At 37.7% G+C, this 21202-nt stretch overlaps 1 protein-coding gene across 1 annotated transcript in view; it reads right to left on the bottom strand.

Moving 5' to 3' along the window:
• Nucleotides 1–18442, bottom strand: part of HELLS (helicase, lymphoid-specific) — a 36518-nt gene extending 18076 nt beyond the window's left edge. The window contains exons 1-8 of the mRNA XM_005698236.2: nt 18268–18442; nt 17702–17823; nt 12434–12556; nt 9374–9430; nt 6951–6987; nt 6797–6861; nt 3819–3860; nt 5–229 (exon numbers count right to left, since the gene is read on the bottom strand). Coding sequence (XP_005698293.1) covers nt 5–229; nt 3819–3860; nt 6797–6861; nt 6951–6987; nt 9374–9430; nt 12434–12556; nt 17702–17823; nt 18268–18298 — 702 coding nt within the window. The 5' untranslated portion in view covers nt 18299–18442. The remainder of the gene's footprint in view (nt 1–4; nt 230–3818; nt 3861–6796; nt 6862–6950; nt 6988–9373; nt 9431–12433; nt 12557–17701; nt 17824–18267) is intronic.

A 21202-nucleotide genomic window follows, 5' to 3' on the forward strand; every position in this document is an offset into this window, starting at 1 on the left:
TTACCCTAAGCCATTCCATGCCTTCCACTTGGTACCACCGCATCACTCCTCCTGTGAAGTGTTTTGGTTGCTGAAAGGGTACTGGCTGTCCATTACATTTCCGAACGGGGTCAAAAAAGAATTTCGTGTTTTGCCTAACCGTTTGAGATAATCTATCTTTAATTTTACTATTTGAATCTTTATTTTTCTGAAGATCTTCTACACACATATTAGAAGAGGAGCTCTCATCCTGTAAAGAAAAAAGTTCAGATAAATGTTTAATACATAATTATGCTGCTACCCTCCATTAATCAGAAAATGTAACTACTGTAATCAAAATTGCAGTTACATAATGAACTGTGCTGTTGTAGAAGACTCTTGAGAGTCCCTGGGACTGCAAGGAGATCCAACCAGTTCATCCTAAAGGACATCAGTCCTCGGTGTTCATCGGAAGGACTGATGCTAAAGCTGAAACTCCAATACTTTGGCCACCTCATGCGAAGAGTTGACTCATTGGAAAAGACCCTGATGCTGGGAAGGATTGGGGGCAGGAGGAGAAGAGGACGACAGAGGATGAGATGGCTAGATGGCATCACTGACTCAATGGACATGAGTTTGGGTGAACTCCGGGAATTGGTGATGGACAGGGAGGCCTAGCGTGCTGTGATTCATGGGGTCGCAAAGAGTCAGACACGACTGAGCTGAACTGAATCACTGTGAACATCATTTCACATGTTGAATAAAAATCTATAGTTAGTTTTGTTCAAGAATATAAAAATTATTTACTTTCTATAAGTAATTACCTTCCCTACAGGGAAAGGGACAAAGTAAAAATAGTTTAAAACTGTATCAAACTTAAACAGCGCCAACTTATGACCAAAGGTAGACTTCATTGGTTAGCTAGGTCCAAATTCCATTATAAGAATATGAAAACAAGGATAAAGTCAATTCAAATTAAGTCCTATAAATGATGCCAACAACTGAATATTCAACTGGAAATATAGGGAGCTTGAGTTTCACCACTCCATACATAAAATTTGTGATGAAATGATATACCTAAACATCAAACCAAGAACCATAAAGCTTTCAGAAGAAAACAGAGAATAACCTTGTGATAAATTTTCACAAGGTTATCACAAACCTTGATAACCTTGTGATAGACAAATACTTCTTATACAAGACAAAAAAGTACTAACCATCAAAAGAAAAAAAAGTAATGATTTGGACTACTACAAAATTTAAAATTTTCTGCTTATTAAAAGATACCACTAAAAAAAGATATCATTAAGAAATTGAGTAAGCAAGCCAGGAACAGAAAGAAAATACAGTATATATATATCTGACAACAATCAGAACTCAGGTATCAACAAAAATACAAATAACCCAATAACTGGGCAAAAGATATAAAAAGAAAATTTACAAAAGAAAACACATTAACAGCCATTATAAACACAAAAATTAACTCTACATTAGTAATTAAAATACAAAATAAAACTACATGAAATTCACTCCACGGCTAAGGTTAAAAAGACTAATGACACGAAATGCTGGCAATGATATGAATTCAAACTTTTATACACTACTAATGGAGAGTCAGGAAGCAACAGTTAGAACTGGACATGGAACAACAGACTGGTTCCAAATAGGAAAAGGAGTATGTCAAGGCTGTATACTGTAGCCCTGATTATTTAACTTATATGCAGAGTACATCATGAGAAATGCTGGGGTGGAGGAAGCACAAGCTTGGAATCAAGACTGCTGGGAGAAATACCAATAACCCTCAGATATGCAGATAACACCACCCTTATGGCAGAAAGTGAAGAACTAAAGAGCCTTTTGATGAAAATGAAAAAGGAGAGTGAAAAGGTTGACTTAAAGCTCAACATTCAGAAAACGAAGATCATGGCATCTGGTCCCATCACTTCATGGCAAATAGATGGGTAAGCAGTGGCTGACTTTTTTGGGGGGGGCTTCAAATCACTGCAGATGGTGACTGCAGCCATGAAATTAAAAGACGCTTACTCCTTGGAAGGAAACTTATGACCAACCTAGACAGCATATTAAAAAGTAAAGACATTACTTTGCCAGCAAAAGTCTGTCTAGTCAAAGCTATGGTTTTTCCAGTAGTCATGTACAGATGTTAGAGTTGGACCATAGAAAAACCTTGAGTGCCAAAGAATTGATGCTTTTGAACTGTGGTGTTGGAGAAGACTCTTGAGAGTCCCTTGAACTATAAGGAGATCCAACCAGTCCATCCTAAAGGAGATCAATCCTGAATATTTGTTGGAAGGACTGATGTTGAAGCTGAAACTCCAATACTTTGGCCACCTGATGCAAAGAGCTGACTCATTTGAAAAGACCCTGATGCTGGGAAAGATTGAGGGCAGGAGAAGGGGATGACAGAGGACGAGATGGTTGGATGGCATCACCAACTCAATGGACATGGGTATGGTGAACTCCGGGAGTTAGTGATAAGCAGGGAGGCCTGGCGTGCTGTAGTTCCTGTGGTCGCAAAGAGTCAGACACGACTGAGTGACTGAACTGAACTGAGTGAGAGTAAAATGGTGGGTTCACTTTCAGAAAAGAGCTCTACTTTCTTATAAAGTTGAACTTCATTTACCATATGATCCAGCAATTCCATTCCTAGGTATATATCAAAAAAATAGGAAAACATGTCCACACAAAGATCTTTACAGAAGTTATTATAGCAGCCTCATTCAGAACAGTTACAAAGTTGGAAACAACCCAAATGCTCATGAAGAGAATGGATAAAGACATTGTAATATTTGACAGAATACTAATCAGCAATAAAAAAACCTGACGGAGGAGCCTGGTAGGCTACAGCCCATGGGGTCGCGAAGAGTCGGATGCAACTGAGCGACTACACTTTCACTTTTCACTTTCCTGCATTGGAGAAGGAAATGGCAACCCGCTCCAGTGTTCTTGCCTGGAGAATCCCAGGGACGGGGGAGCCTGGTGGGCTGCCATCTATGGGGTCGCACAGAGTTGGGCACGACTGAAGCGCCTTAGCAGCAGCAGCAGCAGTAACAAAACAACATCAATGATTATCAGCCACAGTACAGGGGTGGGCAAGACTGGCAAGGATACCAGAGATCCTTCTACCATAATGAAAAGGTGCTAAAATTTTCATTTGGATGATGGATACACAGATATATACACTTAACAAAACTTATCAGAATGAACATAAGATCAGTATGTTATTTATTATATACTACAAAGTATAGTCAATTCCACAGTAAATTGTGATAGAAGGTTAGATTGGACCTTATCTTTTAAAATACATCTAAGATTTATTTTTTAAAATGCTTAATTTTATTTACATTTAACATAGTTGGTTGTAACTGCATCATAAACCAAACCTTATACTGAAGAAAGAAAAAAATCCTGTAAGTGTAGAGCCATGATAGTAAATACCAAGGTCACAAGGCATCTCTCTACATAAAATGAGGGTTTAGGGGTGGGGATAGAAACAAGCCTTCTCAAACAAAACCAAAGAAAATGTTGGAAGGCCAGAAACAAGACTGAAGTATCCTGAGGGACTTCCACAAGCTGTGGAATATATACATGTGGAATGTACATAGGCATATAGTTACAGTTACCTGCATCTTTGCCAAACTCTCAAAGACTCAAAAATTAATATTTACACATTAAAGAACATATAATAGATTATACTTAAAGTTGATAGATAAGAAATAAGCATGTTATAGGATAACTAGTGAGAAAAAATGTACACTGGTGATTAAGAGAAAAAAAACCTAATGATCAGGGACACAAATATGACTCCTAAATTTAATAAATAGCTCTTATAAATCTCTTACCTCATTCTCCTTTTTATTTTTCTTGGCCACAGACAAAATTTCCTAAAACAATGAGAAAACAGAAACAAAATAACAATGATTATGGTCCATTCATTTATTTATTCAACAAACATTTACTCTTGTTCTGACTTTATGCCAGGAAATGGGGATAAGGGTCGCAAAGTAACTAAAATACAGAGGAATCAAACATGAGACAAAATTAGGCCCATGGCATCTTATAAAATCCTGAATACGTGAGCAGCACTTAAAAACTGGAATATTTACTCCCAAATTTTCCAGTTTGTTTTTTTTCTTAGTTGAAGTTTTTCTTAAGTCCAAATTCACACAGTCCTCTAGTAAAAAGGCAAACTACAACCCATGGACCAACTCTAGCCAGCAACCTGTTTTTATAAATGTCTAAAGTTTAATTAGAAAAAAAGCCAGGCTCATTGGTTTACAATTTGTCTGTGACTATTTTCTGGATACAACGGCAAAGTTCAGGGTGAGTTACTCACAAAACTATTCAAAATCATAAAATGTTTATTATCTAGCCCTTGACAGAAAAAGTTTTCAAAACTCTGCTCTAGAGTCAAGTTGTGGTTACCACCATTACTCAAGGATTCACTTCCAAATGTATTAAAATCCCAACTCCAGGCCACTTTAGGCCTCTCTCTGGATCAGAGACCTGAATATGCAATCCTGAGCAAGAGGAAAAGACAAATACATTAAAAATAAAGAATAAAAGTGTTCTGATTCTGAAGTACCTACTAGATGCTAAGGGTATAGAGACAATGAAACTAGTGACTTAAGAGAACAATATATCAAATTTTCTGAAAAAATTGTTATCAGGGCATAATAATTAAAGACAGAATTAAATTCTAGGATAGCATGTGCAGAGGCTAAAGTGGATAAAACAGTATGGTACATTCAAGAAATTTTAAGCATATCTCAAATTAGAGATACACAGGAGAATAAAAGGACACATAAGTGGCTGATAGCACACACATACACACATGTGTATGTTTCGTGTGTATGTAAAGTATCATAAATATAGATATTCATATTCTAAGGCTAAAGAAATGTTATATAGAGAACAGATAGAAGAGTTGTCTTTTAAAATGGCTAGCTGAGATGAACCTTTTTGGAGAACAATTTGCAAATGAATCAAAACAATAGCAACTATGAAGTATTCTTGCCAGAAATTAAACTTCCTAAACTCCTAATGCCGCTTACCTCTAGAGCTTCATCCTATACCACTCTTCTGTTGATAAACTAGAACCAAATATAATTTCTTTTTAAATGTTTTGAAATTTCCAGGAACTCTTTTGCCTCTGGACATTTGTTTAAGATTATCATCTCTTCCTATAACACATCCCCAGCATCTTCCCTATATCTTATTATTCCTATTAACCTGCCCCCACCACCTTTACATGACTTAATTTTTATCCCTCAAGTCTCAACTTCCTAGATGAAACCTTTATGAAACTCAGGCTTGAGTTAAGTACCCCTCTATATGCTCAATAGCATTTTCCAATTATCCAATTATATTTGACTACTTCCTTCCAAATATTTCTCACTGGATAAATGCTAAGGCAAAGAGAGTGATTACATTACTGAGTCTAAGTTCATAATGCTTGCTGCAAAACAGGCCAATAATTGAGAGAAGAGGTGTTGGGGCAAGGAATAACTTTATTCATAAGGCCAACGAACCAGGACGATGGTGGGCTCCTGCCCCAAAAGAACCATCTTGCCTGAGTTAGAATTCAGGCTCCTTTTATACTAAAAGAGGAGGGAGTGAAGTCAAACATTTCCTGGTTCACATCAATGTTGTTGTTTAGTATCTAAGTTGTGTCTGACTCTTTGGCAACCCCGTCAACTGTAGCCCGCCAGGCTCCTCTGTCCGTGGGACTTTTCCTGGCAAAAATACTGGAATGGGTTGCCATTTCCTTTCCCAGGGGGATCTTCCCGACCGAGATCGAACCTGCATCTTCTGCACTGGCAGGCGGATTCCTCACCACTGAGCCACAAGGGAAGCCCAGTTCCCATTAAGGGATGTGTTAATCTCATTAACAGTGTTTTCACTATTATTAATTAGTAAGTGTTTTTCACTGCAGTCTCAGTGTGTTCCACAACAAATCAAGTGTGTCCTGTATATTATTTTTAAATGGGGAAAGAAGGGAAAATAAAGTGTATATCCTGAAAGTAAAGACAAGTATTATGGGGCTTCCCTGTGGCTCAGTGGCAAAGAATCTGCCTGCCAATGCAGGAGACACAGGTTCAATCCCTGGTCCAGGAAGATGCCACATGCTGCAGAGCAATTGCCACAACTACTGAGCCTGTGCTCTAGAGCCTGGGAACTGCAACTACTGAAGCCCGCACACCTCAGAGCCGGTGTCCCACAAGAGAAGGCACTGCAACGAGAAGCCCACACACAGAAACTGGAGAAAAGCCTGCACGACAACAAACACCCAACACAGCCAAAATAAATGAATCAACTTTTTAAAAAAGATAAGTATTATGTTAAACTTTATATTTTATGAAGATGTGAAGAGTTATAATTTCAGATAAAAGTAGAGCAGATAATAAAGTTAGAATTTTTGTTAATATTAAGAATGTGATATATTAAATTATGCTTAAGGGATATTTAGGGTTTGTTGTAATTAAAGATATTCTTTAATTAATTTTTATTTAATGAGGCACTAAGTGAGAAGGTGAAAACAGAAATGGCTTTAGAAATTAGTTTATGGTTTTTGCTCCCTAACAATCTTTCTTAAGATACAGTTTTGAGGTTGTAAGAAGTTATAATAATTTCTCACTAGGCCAAGCTCATGCTCCTTTAACAGACAGGAAGATGGTACCATCTTCTTCCCTAAAACACTTAAATGGCTGAAAAGATAGGTAAATATCAGTAATCAGTACACCTTTAAGTAATAGTTATCAATATCACATAGGTTATACACAACATAAAATCTTATGTGTCCTTCCCCCTTTATTTTTACCTCTTTTGACATGACCTCTGAAATATTGTATGATTCATCTTCTCTTCCTCTCTTCTTTTTCATGACTATAAAAACAATACCATTTTAGTTTTTATAGTAATTTAAGCAAAAAATATAAACACATATTCTTCAAAACTATAACAAACAAATTTACCTGCATTCTCCTCACGTGCATCAATGGAATTTTTATCCTACAAAACAAGGATTTAGACTATTATTTCCCCAAAACTTCTATGGTATTACAAGTTTTAAGGCACCAATTAAGTAAACTTTCCTTGCAGTTGAACCAAATCCAGAACTCTTCACTATTATGCTTACTAAAAGGTAACCTTTTTCTATATTTCCCTACTATAACTTGTTTGTAACTCTACTTTTTCCCAAAGCTCTACTTTTCTCCATTTTCTTCCATGTAAGACAAATTTCAAAATTAAACAGAGGCATTTTTATTTTGCAATTACCATGTACATCTCTTCTCTAACTATGTTTATGCTGAAGACACTCAATGGGTATGGTATGGAAGGAGTACTCATTTCAGTGTAATTTGTAAGTTAAATACAACTGACAGTAGAGTATCAAGGAGAAAAACCAATGGAAAGGAGATAAAAGAAATGAAGAGACATTCAAAAAGTGTCTCAAAATGGGAGCTGGAAAAGAATAGGTTGAAAACTTGCATGAAAAATAAAAATGACAAAGAAGGTAAATATAAAAATAAAGTAAAAAATTTAAAGGATTAAAAAGGAAAATACCAAGAGAATAGTAAATGGAATAGACAGAATATGATGGCTGACACCTTTAGAATAAAAGGGAAAAAACCCTAAAACCTGGTATAAAAAGTTAGCTGGGTGAAAGTAAAGACTTTTTAAGCAACAGGCTGAAGAATACAGTGTAAACGGTTGGTTAAGCCAGTAAAATTATAAGTACATTCTTCAAAAACCCAAAATAAGTCCCTGGAATTAGCAACTGAGTCAAGTATCAGTTTTCCACAATTGCTTTTGTTGTACAGTTACCTGCTATGTACCTTAACATCACCGCTAACTACACTAAGAATCAAGTAACAGGACTTAGATACCCTCCCTATTTTTCCTATTGGCATTTTGATATTTTCTAACAAAGGCAGTTTGGGGTAGAAATTAAGTGTGGAGTCTGAAATTAATCCTAGAATCAAATCCTAGCTTACTATTTATTAGCTATGTGATCTTCAAACTTAGTCAATTCTCATTCACAATAGCTGAGTTCTATAAAGTCACCATGAATACTGAATTAGTGAACACCGAATCAGTGCATCTAGAAGAAACCCAAGTTTAGGTTCCTGGAAGCACATCTTCATTAACTGATCAATAACCCCGTTTATGCATATAAACATACAGTACTGTTTAAAGACAACTCATTTAAAACATATGCTGATTAACACTGAACTCAAAGCCAAGAGCAATTTAACTCACACATGAAGGAAGCTTATCTAACAGATATATTTTCTCCTTAAGGCACATTACAGTCTTCTTGCATAAGAAACACTAGACAGCACTTCAGCACAATGTAACTGACAGTCTTTTAAACAGCAAAATCACCAAAACCACAAAAATACAAAAATCATGACAATACATAGACACAAAAAGGAGACTTGTTAACACTGTGACAGCTTAAATAAGGTAGGTAGCTTTGACCTCAGCTGGGAATGTTACTTATAGAGAGACTCAAATTTTTTGCCATTCCACACATGCGCATGTCTGTGAATGGCCACAAAAACATGGGTATTGATTTGGGGATAACAAATTATAGCAAGTAGGCTAACTGGAAAATATGTAATCTATGAATAATGAGGATGGACTGTACTCTATCTCCTTGCATCAGCTTCTTTATACACAAAACATGGGTAATAGTATTTCTACCTAAAAGAGCTACTTTGAGAATTAAGACATGTAAAGTTTAGAACACCTGGCACATAGTAAGTACTCAATAGTTGTTACCCATATTATTTCTCTTTTCACTAGCACAAGTATTGTTTGTACAATTCCTATCAATATGGCATAAAAAGCCTCATGTTAAAAAAAATGAAAACATTCCTCCAAAAGATCACATCTAAAATTCAGGCTATCCCTAAATGGATGCTCTATCTGAAATGCTATTACCATACATGCTATCTACTCCAGTTTTGGTTCCACTGCTACAGCTATGTACAAGATAAACATTTAGATTATTGGTATGGTTCCAAGTTGACATAATGAGGTTAGAGGCATGAAGAAGAACAATCATTACAGGCTCCAAAAGAGCTGGCCACTTATAAAATGCCTTGAGGTATAAAATATTTGTAGATTTTTCCTGAGATTATAAACTGAAATTGTGCTGCAATGAAATACAGTCCACAAGATAAGAAACTAAAGGTCACAGTTTAGCTCTCCTTCCATATCTAAGATACTGAGAAACAGATTTTACATGTTTCTATGCAACCAACAAAGAAAGGCTATCAGATAAAGAAGGTTTAAATTAAAAAGATAATCAAGAGTCAAAAGAATACAAGAGAATGTCTTCAATATCTAAGGTAATGTATATAAAATATTCAGGCTTACTATTTATTACCTTCGTAACTTTCAAAGATTCCTTTTTTCTCTCCAGTTTCTCTTTCTTCTTTTGCTCCTACAAGATAATTTTTTCTTAGTGTCAAATGCAAAGCATGAAACACATATCTCAAATAACTTAAGCTCTCAACGAAGAAACTGTACAAAAATTAAAAAAAAACAAAAACTTGAGCTTCAAGCCTCTACAAAGTAATAGGGGACAGATTTCCTGCCTTAAGCAACTAAAATCCAGATAAAACATACCAATGGTTTTCAGCAACTTTTTATCACGCAGCAAAGAACAGTGAACACTGACAAAAGGGAAACAAACAAGGCGAATCTTCTACTAACCTTACTGCCTAGAGGCAATGTCCAAGTGCAAATAATGGAGGGAGAACCCAAGGAGAGCTCAGCAGTCTGAGCTGAGAAGACAGAGGGCAAAACTCAGAGGAGCTGGCAAACCAGGGTCAAAGTACCAGAGGGGAGAAAGCAATATACAAAAGCAGCTCTGAAGATCTGCAGTGGCACGCTCAGGCTGAGTATTGATCAGTGTGTGAGTAGAGAAAATGAGGGCCAGAAAAAGAGCAACTAGAAAGCAGGCGGAACGATCTCTGTGCTCACAAGGGATCAGAAAACAGTTCATATTCCTGTCAGCCAAAGCTGAAAGGCCTCTTAACACACAGAGCATCAAGAAAAACTTTCAGAAGACGGACTAAGTTATTCTTAGACTAGAAGCTGTTCCAAAGCCCCCTAACAGAGTTTTAAAAGCAGGACATAAAATGATTCAGATTATTTCCAAGAGGTGATTAAGGGTATTTGCCTTAGGAGTCATTAAGCTTGGTATTTGTTTTTCTGTTTCATTTTATCTTAGAGTTTTGAAAAGGGCTCCAACAAAGAAAAAAGAAAATTTAGCAAATGTAGCAAAATCTTCCTTGATAATCATTAACTGTGAATGATGGGGACAAAAGGATTTATTGTAGTGTTGACATTAGCCCAAGTTTTAAAATCTTCATATATTATAGTAGACTTAGAAATAAATTATACAGTGTCTTAGATGATAAACGCAATGGGAAGAACAAAACAAGGTAAACGAGATGAGGGAAGAGGTGCCAGGTAACTTTATTTAAGGTTGTCAGGGCAGGTCTCATTGAAAAATATTTAAGCCAAAGCTTGAAGATGATAATGAAGCCAGGCAGGAATCTATTGAGAAGAGGGTTCCAAGCAGGAAATACACCTGGAACAAGGTCTGAAAGGTAATGGGGTTGAGAGAGGCAACCAGACTGCTTATGGTCTTCTGGCCATCATAAGGACTTGGGCTTTCTTAGAAACAGTGAAAGCTAGAAAGCAGTGAAATATAATTAAAATACTGCATGGGGGTTGGAGGGTGGGGGAAGTACTAAAGAAAAACACATTCTTCATCCTGTAGAGAATCTTTTAAAACTGAAGGTAAATGAAGACTTTTTCAAACATAAAAGCTAAAAGAACCTGTTACCAACAGAAAATGAAGACAAACCTATAATTACAGAAAGCAGATCAGAAGACAGGAAATGAGGAAAGAGAGGAAGTGAGGGATGGCAAAGAATAAAAAAGGGGGCAGACTTCAGCCATAAAAAAAGAATCTGATCTTGCTATTTGTGACAATATGGATGGATCTGAGGGCCTTATACTAAGTAAACTTAAAGAGAAAGATAAATATTATATAATCTCACATGTGGAATCTTTAAAAAAAAAGCTCAGATACAGAGAACAGATTAGTGTTGGAAGGTCAAAAGTGGGTCAAAAGGTAGAAATTTCCAGTTAAAAAATAAACAAGTCATGGGGATGTACTACACAGCATGGTGACCACAGTGAATAATGTGTGTGCTGCGTGCTCAGTCGTATCCGACTCTCTGTGACTCCATGGAATATAGCCCACCAGACAGACTCCCCTGTTCATGGAATTTTCCAGGCAAGAATATTGGAGTGGGTTGCCATTTCCTACCAGGGGATCTTCCCAACCCAGACGTAAACCTGCACACAGCATGGTGACCACAGTGAATAATGTGTGTGCTGCGTGCTCGGTCATGTCCGACTCTCTGTGACTCCATGGAACATAGCCCACCAGACAGACTCCTCTGTTCATGAAATTTTCCAGGCAAGAATACTGGAGTGGGTTGCCATTTCCTACCAGGGAATCTTCCCAACCCAGACGTAAACCTGCATCTCCTGCGTCTCTGCATTGGCAGGCAGATTCTCTACCAGTGTGCCACCATACTTATTGCATATTTGAAAGCTGCTAAGAGAGTCAATCTTAAAAGTGTGCATCATAAGGAAAAAAATTTTTTTAACTAGGTATGGTGACATTAACTAGACTTACTATGGTGATCATTTTGAAATATACAGTAATATTGAATCATTACACTGTACACCTGAAACTAAAATAATGCTCTATGTCAATTATATCTCATTAAAAAGGAGACAGAAAGAATTTTGGGGAATTAATAGTTATGTTCATTATCACGGTTGTGGTGGCTTCATGGGTATACATTTTAAATACGTACAGTTTTGTGTGTATCAATTACATTTCAATAAAGCATTAAAAAAAAGGACTGAGCAAAATAAAATACAAAATTTCTAGCATATAAAAAAAATCACTGGACAGAATAAAAATCAGTCAAAAGGCAAATTTAAAAATGTTAGTATATTCATACAATGGAATGCTTCTTAGGAATAAAAATGATCTATTAAATAAATACATATAAGCGAATCTTAAAAATATGCTGAGCTTAAGAAGCGAGACACCAAAAGAATGTTTTCCCTATGATTCCATTTGTATAATATTCTAGAAAAATCAATACCAATTTATAATTACAGCAAACAAAAATCAGTGGTTGTCCAGGACCAGAAGGAGAGATCGCTGAGAGGAGAGAACTTTTGTGGGTAATGGAAATGTTCTTTATCTTGACTGTACTGATGATTACACAGGTCAAAACTCACCTGTCAATTTTTAAATGTGTGCATTATATTTTACATAATTTATATCTCAATAAAGCTTTCTTTTAAAAAATCAAGCTGTTAACTATAATCAATCACACGTACATACCTCTAACTGCTGCTGTTCCATTTTAGTCAATAAAAATTTGGAGTAAATATTGCTTTTTTCAAGCAAATGTTGAAGTCTACGATATCGAATGTCCATGGACTCTCTATCCCAAGACATGCGAGCCTATCCAAAGGAAAAGTTTCCATAATTATTAAGTTTTCTGACATACATTGATCTTTCTGCATAATGTACAACAAAGATGACTAAACAACTGCACCTTAGGTTTAATACATTTCCTATAATAAAAATACTTTTATAATATTAAATTCACTTACTAAAAATGCCTATCTTCAAACAAAAAACTAGAATAACTAAAAAAAACATGATTCTGGGGTTCAACAGGCAACCTGGTAAAATATATTAATAGCTTGGCTACCAAAATATTGAAATTTCAGATACTGAAAACATGATTATTGGCATCTACAAAACTGAAGGCCCATTTTCAAAATATCTGAAATTATAATTAGAAAGCAAATATTTAATTCAAGTTGAAATTAAGTTTTTAAAAAACTAAATGATTTCAGAAAATTTTTATATACCAGTTTTATTTGCAAGAGCACTGTTAGTAAAAGATAACCTCATTAGCTAGGGAGTAGAACATCTAGTTTTAGAATTTAAATACGATATTGTTAAAATACTTCAACAAGCTAAATCTACTGCTAATTTCTTATAAGGTTCTTTTCTCCTCAGTATTGTGTTACCCAAGATTTGCCCTTACCTTTTAGGTTCCTTTTACTCTCATACTCTTAGCTTTATCTTTGACCCCTATACAACTTCTATCTACAAAACTCTGCTTTTCATATTACTGTCACATACTATTTGTTCATTTATAAAAGTATGCAACATTCTAGTGGCTAAGGAGGATCTCTCAAGTCAAAATAAAAGTAAACAGAAGGCACAAGAGAGAAAACAAAAGCAACAAATAAATAGTATAGTTCAATGGTCCACAAACTTTTTTTGGTAAAAGGGCAAATATTTAAATATTTGAGCATATGGTTTGTACTGCAAATACTTAAATCTGCCTTTGAACAGTTACAGACAATAAATACATAAACCAAAGTTGTGTTCCAATAAAACCTTATTTACATAAACAGGAAGAGGCCAAATCCAGTTTATAAGCGGCCAACTAAATACTGTAATCTGAACTCAAAAGCATTAAGTGGGCTGAAATCATGGGCAAATCTCACTAACCAGCAATCCCACTCCTGCGCGCGCGCGCGTGTGTGTCTGTGTGTGTGTGTGTAATAAATTTAATTCAGTGGTGGGCAAATCTCACTAACCAGCAATCCCACTCCTGCGTGTGTGTGTGTAATAAATTTAATTCAGTGGTTAAGGCTTGACCTGCATATGTGTGTGTGTGTGTGTGTGTGTGAAATAAATTTAATTCAGTGGTTAAGGCTTGACCTTATAAACCAGACACTGGCTTGTATTTCTCAGATGTTACATCATCTAATTTTCTTTCAAAACAAATTATTTATTTTCTATTACAAAAGCAGTGACAATAAGACATCAAAGAATAAATCTAATGAAAGTAATATACGTGGATTACAAGAAAATTAAAATTCTTTAAAAATCATCCATAAAGTTCTCCATGCAAATAATCTGAAGTATCTCATAAAACTAAATTTTCAGTTATTTTAAGATGGTTTTTCTTTTACTATTACCAATATACTACTATGATTCCAACAGTCAGTCACTGAATGCAATGGATATAAATGAAATGAAATTACTTGACTTTTATAAAAATAACTATATTTAACTTTATTTTCATATTTTAGTTAATATCCTTTGTGCTTAATTTATCTGCTCCTTTAAGTCTTATTCAGAATAAATTAGCATACATTTTTAAAGTAATTAAACCTTTAACATGCTATCATGGAAAAATAATTTATAATAGACTATGCCAATGGTTAACCTTTAAACCCAGTCTTCCATAGTTCAAAAATAATTTTGTAGTAAATCTTCTCATCTATCATTCCTCTTTCTTAATTTTGTTATTTGTCATACTGAAGTAAATCATAACTTCATCTGTGGAAAGTATCGAGTGCCTGGTGGTAAGTTTCTCTTAATGGGTAAAAGAGTATGCTAATGGATACCATGAGCATAAATTCTTCACTGTCTATCCCATCGCCTCCCCAAGCCCAGAATTTTTTTTTTTCTTTTTGCAGAGGGGGTTCTATTTCAGTCTACACAATATGAGCTGTTTTCCTTTTACCTTTCCAAGAACCCTCACAACTCTTACCTTTCCCTGCCCCCCACTACACAGACATTAAGGCTACTCTAAAGACTTCTAGACTAACAATGACTTCTTTCAAAAGGAAATGCAGGTGTAAAGTCAAAGAAAATAACTGTAGCAAATGAATGTCAAAATCATTCTCCAGGCTCCTCACAAACCTTCCAATCTCCTAAACCAAAGCAAATGCTTCTCATTAAAAACTTAAGCTAGTTCTTCCTCTCTTAAGTACTTCTAAATATATGCCCATAAATACTGTATTCTCCTAAAAGGAATCATTACTTTTGTATGCTGAATTTTTTTTAGCTCCAAAGACCTATAAGAGACTAACTGGAATTTTCTGGATAGTCACTGAGGTAAGAATAATTTATGTCAAGGACAAAAGGTAAAAAATTCTTTCAATACCTGTTAATAAAAAGACATGTAATAACAATGAACCACAGTCTTTCACCCTTGTACCAACGGGATTGAAAAGAGCTTTATTCATGGAAAATCTGAAAAATGAATTTTAAAATTGCTAGTTTAAGTTGTATGATGCGTAACTGCTAAAGAAAAGCTACTTGTACCATACCTATCCCTCAAGTGTTAACAATTCCAAAAAAATCTTAAAATGACAAAGTGTTCAAAAGCTTAAAAATTTCACTAAAAGGAGTAATTAACTCCCAGTTTAATCAGCAAATATTTATGGTTCTATAAATTTTGACAAATCTTTTTAAAACTGTTTTTTATTTTTAAAAAATTTTTGGCCGCACTGCAGCGCCTGTGGAAATTTAGTTCCCAATTTGGGATTGAACCCACGCCCTCTACATTGAAAGTGTGAGTCTTAATCACTGGACCACCAGGTTAAGTCCCTATTAAAGCATTTTTGAAATGTATCCTTATTATACCTATCTTTCTTCGAATAGCATTTCCTTATCCAACAATCTTCATGGATTATAAAACTGAACTGCTGCTGTTACCGCTGCTAAGTCACTTCAGTCGTGTCCGACTCTGTGTGACCCCATAGACGGCAGCCTGCCAGGCTCCCCCGTCCCTGGGATTCTCCAGGCAAGGACACTGGAGTGGGTCGCCATTTCCTTCTCCAATGCATGAAAGTGAAAAGTGAAAGGGAAGTCGCTCAGTCGTGCCTGACTCTTCGCTACCCCATGGACAGCAGCCTACCAGGCTCCTCTGTCCATGGGATTTTCCAGGCAAGAGTACTCGAGTGGGGTGCCATCGCCTTCTCCATAAAACTGAACTACACGACTCAAAATTAAGGGTTTATCGTTCTTACCATCTCTGAAGTTGATTCTACTCTGGACTGTGCTCCAGGATTCATCCTTTACAATTCACCTTGTTACAATGGCCACAAAGTATATTTTATTTATATAGTCATATGTTATATAATATATTATAAAATATTCTTTTACATTAGTTAGAAATTCAACAGACATTTATTATCCTATTACCTGCCTACTATCTGCCAAGTACAGAGTCTACAAAAAAAAAAAAAAAAACCAATGTGATGTGCCCTCAAGAAACAAAGTGAGAAAGTAAGTAATGATAATACTGTGTAACAGAGTACTATGGGAATTCACAGAATGAGTAAAAGTGGTTTATGGTTGACCTCCCAATTCTATTAAAATTTATAAACTTATTACCTTAACCAATTATGGTCAACTACAGACGATCAGTAACAACGGAACTAGAATTTACTGGAGTGAAAGTATAGCAACATGGTTAAAAAGTGTGAATTCTGAAACCACAGGGCCTACATTACCATCTTTGCTCTGCCATTTACTAGCTGTGGGACCCCAGGCAACCTCTAGGTGCCTCAGTTTCCTCATCTAACACAGAATGAAAATAGAACCTACTTTATAGAATATTTTAATAAAATATACTAATAATTAAACTACTAAGTTTAATAATAGTAATAATGAGTTAATAGTATCTACATGATAGAATAGTTGAGAATTCAATGAGTAAAATACATGTACAGCGTTTAGAACAGTAACTGACAGTAAATGATCATGAGGTGTTAACAAGGCTAACAAAAGAATCATTGGAAGTGATGTCGCTCAGTCGTGCCCAACTCTTTGCGACCCCGTGGACTGTAGTTTACAAGGCTCCTCTGTCCATGGAATTTTCCAGGCAAGAGTACTGGAGTGGGTTGCCATTTCCTTCTCCAGGGGATCTTCCCGACCCAGGGATCGAACCCAGGTCTCCCGCATTGCGGGCAGACGCTTTACCGTCTGAGCCACCCACTGACATAAAATAGGAGGGAACCAACTAAAGTATTACTTGCCTTTGGAGTACATTACTCCCCAATTTAAGTAGTTTTATAATTACAGGGTTAATTAATTAATTAGTTAATTCAGTATTAACGTCCTTAGAGAGGTATGTTAAAAAAAACTCTGGAAGCAGTCAAATTCGAGTTCACTAGTGTGTGACACGACCCCCAGTTGCCTCAGTTTCATTATATTTAACTGAAGATATTAAAAGCATCGATATAATCGTAATACTGGGAGGGCTAAATAAATTTTTACAAGAAATCACTTAGTAGGGAGCACATTAAGCGTTGGCAGGTAAGCAATGGGGTGGGACAGTACTGGAGTTAAATATATTTAAAAACTGAAGCTTTTCAAGAGGTTAAAAACTGCTTTTAGTAGTCTTCAAAACAAGAAAAGCTCAAGGGCAATGTCATTGAAAATGTACAATGGAAAAGAAAGTAAAAGCAAGTTGATTACTTAGGTGGAAAAAGAACACTGAAAAAATTCATTACCGATTTTGGAAGAATAATTATTATGGCTGAACAAGTAATTTCAAATGCTAACTTAAGAGAGACGAAGACACTTTCCAGAACAAGACTATAACTGATAGAAGCATCATTCCAAGCTCGTGCAAAGCTTTCCCAAAAGTAGCATCGGTAAAGGAAGCCCGTTTAAAAGTTGATTAAAAAAAAAAAAAAAAGACTAGTAAACTTATGCACACAAACCACACCCCCGAGGACGCATCAGGTTACTACTTAACAACGATGAACTTGATGCCTAAATTACCTTTTCTAGCATCTTCCGCTCTCTCTCTAGCCCAGCAGCCTCAAGCTGTTCTTCCTCCTCTAGCATGGCTGGGGTAATCACGGCAGTGTCCGGCTGTTCAACCACATCTGGAGCTAGGGGCCCTGGAAGGGGAGGCAGGGGGGGACAGGGCTTTTAAATTGCAGTTTTAAAAAAATGACCAATTTTACTCGACGTCCTTGTTAAACAACCCTTGTCGCCTTCCCAGATGCATTTGACGCAAAAGTTGAAGATCCGGGGGGACGCCAGCATCACCTCTCAGAGACCTCCTAGGTTTTCACTATGTCAACTAGTAGTAGCCCGGACCCAACTGGGGATGTTCAGGAAAACGCAGGTCTCCTGTGTAAAATCTCCTGTACTATGCAAATACACGCAATTTCGGGGGTCCCCTACCCACTCTCCACAGAAAGGGGAAACCTCTTTTCCTCCTCAATCTCTGCCCGGGGTCGGCTCTCCCGGCAAAAGTTGGGCTGCAGTCTCCATGCCGCTCCCCCACCCCCGCCCCGGACGCCGCAGCCCGCGTTGGGAGGCAAGTTCTCCTCACTCACCGCCGCGGTTCGCGGGGCGTTGCGCCGGCATGGCTGGACACACACTCCGGAACGGGGTGCCCTCCTCACAGTGCCCGCAATGCCGCACGCTAAATCCTCACTCGCCGCTCCCCGGTCCCAGTCTCCCGGCCAAGCGCCCAGGCAGAGAAAAACGCGCGCTTCTCCTTCGCGGGAAAACGCCGTCATCTCGCGATGCTTCGTGCTCCCCACCCCGCCCCCGAGTCCCAGAGGCGCGAGATTTGGCGGAGTTTGGTTTTCGTCAGAATCCACTTCGGCGACGGTAAGCGTTATATGGGGGACCTCGGGCTTGGGGTGGATGGATTCTGCTGCAGAAGTCAGCCTTTAGCTCTGTGATGCTGGGCAAGTTTGCCTAGCGAATGGCCCTGTTTCCTTAAGTAACTAATCATAATGCCTCACTATGTAGGCTTAAGCAACACTCTGAACAGTTTGAAAGGCACCTTCACACACTGGCTGATGTGATTTAAACCCCGCCCGCGGAAGATCCTTTCGGTAGAAAGAGGTACCGAGTATCCAGGTGAAGATGTGAGAAATACATATTGCCAACTTTGGCCACTATCTGCAGTTAACATTTTGAATGAAAATTCCCCGAAGTGACCCAAAAGAGGGCTCTTTTGTGGCTGGAATAGGAGAGATTGTATGATGGTGGAGTTCTTTTTAAAACGTTCTTTCAGGATAAGGGAGATATTAATGCAGTGATAAACCTAGCGGAGTGGCCAGTAGAAAAGACATAACATTCAGGAATTCAGTAGAGATTCAGTAATTAGAGAAAGTGCCTGAAGGGAGGAGCTGGGCTCTTCTGGCCCCTGGTTTTCACTTCAGTCTTCAGTCCCACACTTTCTTGCCTGCAGTCCCTTTTAACAAGTTCTTGTGCCACCCCCGCCCCAGCCTCAGAATTTACGGTATACCTGCCATGTAACCCTCTGTTTCCTCCATTTCTGACTCCCACGCTACGCTGCTGCTGCTGCTGCTGCTGCTGCTGCTGCTGCTGCTGCTGCTGCTGCTGAGCCGCTTCAGTCGTGTCCGACTCTGTGCGACCCCATAGACGGCAGACTCCCAACTGCTTTACTAATTGTAATTCTACAAAACTTAAGGGTCTACAATGCACTATAACCATCTTCAGCAACCTTTGTAACACTGAGATTAGCAGAGAAGATTGTTTTTATTCCTACATTATAGGTGAGAAAACATGCTGACAGGATAAATTAACTTAGCCAGAAGCCTACAGTCATTTTGTGATCAAATAGTAGCCAAACCCAGGTCTTTTGAAAGCCAATTCAGATTGCAGTAAGATAAATTATAACCTCCATTAATAATTACTCTTAAATCCTTCCTCTTTCTAACCAAGGACAATAGCTATCAGTCAGTCTCACATTACTAAGATTTTTAACCTAAAATCAATTCCAAAATTTCTTTTCCTGACTTTTGAAACACTACTTTTTACAGGGTTTTCCCCTAATGTGCTGAGAATCCTTTCTTGTTCTCTCTTTTGAACTCAATTGTGGCCAACCTACCCAAAACTTTCCTTCATCTGTAACTCTTCCCTACTTGTTCCTTGTAGTCTCTGCTCTGCAAGCTTCGATGATCAGCTCAAGGCCAATAACTTCCCTTCTAATTCCTCAGAGATCAAATGGGGACGATTTATCCAAACACAAATAGGATGGAATTCAAACAATTTCATCTGATTCTCAAAAAGACAGAAGTCTCATCTAATTTCTGGTCCCACACTGTTTGCACTAGTATATCTCCTGACACATTTGTCACTGTGCTGCAAACTTCCAGATGTACAAGCTGGGTTTAGAAAAGGTAGAGGAAACAGATCAAATTGCCAGCATTCAGTGGATCATAGAGAAAGCAAGGGAATTCCAGAAAAACATCTTATGCTTCATTGACTATGCTAAAGCCTTTGTGTGGATCACAAAACACTGTGGAAAATTCTTAAAGAGATGGAAATACCAGACCACCTTCAGTTCAGTTCAGTCGCTCAGTTGTGTCCGACTCTGCAACCCCATGAATCGCAGCACGCCAGGCCTCCCTGTCCATCACCAACTCCTGGAGTTCACTCAGACTCAAGTCCATCAAGTCAGTGATGCCATCCAGCCATCTCATCCTCTGTCGTCCCCTTCTGCTCCTGCCCCCAATCCCTCCCAGCATCAGAGTCTTTTCCAGTGAGTCAACTCTTCGCATGAGGTGGCCAAAGTACTGGAGTTTCAGCTTTAGCATCATTCCTTCCAAAGAACACCCAGGGCTGATCTCCTTCAGAATGGACTGGTTGGATCTCCTTGCCGTCCAAGGGACTCTCAAGTCTTCTCCAACACCACAGTTCAAAAGCATCAATTCTTCAGCGCTCAGTTTCCTTCACAGTCCAACTCTCACATCCATACATGACCACTGGAAAAACCATAGCCTTGACTAGACGGACCTTAGTCGGCAAAGTAATGTCTCTGCTTTTCAATATGCTATCTAGGTTGGTCATGACTTTTCTTCCAAGGAGTAAGCATCTTTTAATTTCATGGCTGCAGTCACCATCTGCTGTGGTTTTGGAGCCCAAAAAAATAAAGTCTGACACTGTTTCCACTGTTTCCCCATCTATTTCCCATGAAGTGATGGGACCAGATGCCATGATCTTCATTTTCTTACCTGTCTCCTAAGAAACTTGCATGCAGGTCAAGAAGCAACAGTTAGAACCTTACATGGAACAATGGACTGGTTCAAAATTGGGAAAGGAGTACAACAAGGCTGTATATTGGCACACTGCTTATTTAACTTCTATGCAGAGTATATCATGCAAAATGCCCAGCTGGATGAATCACAAGCTGGAATTAAGATTGTTGGGAGAAATATCAACAACCTCAGGTGGTACCACTCTAATGGCAGAAAGTGAAGAGGAACTAAAGAGCCTCTTGATGAAGGTGAA

Source organism: Capra hircus, chromosome 26 (genome assembly GCF_001704415.2).
Source record: "Capra hircus breed San Clemente chromosome 26, ASM170441v1, whole genome shotgun sequence".
In the NCBI taxonomy this organism is placed as follows: Eukaryota; Metazoa; Chordata; class Mammalia; order Artiodactyla; family Bovidae; genus Capra; species Capra hircus.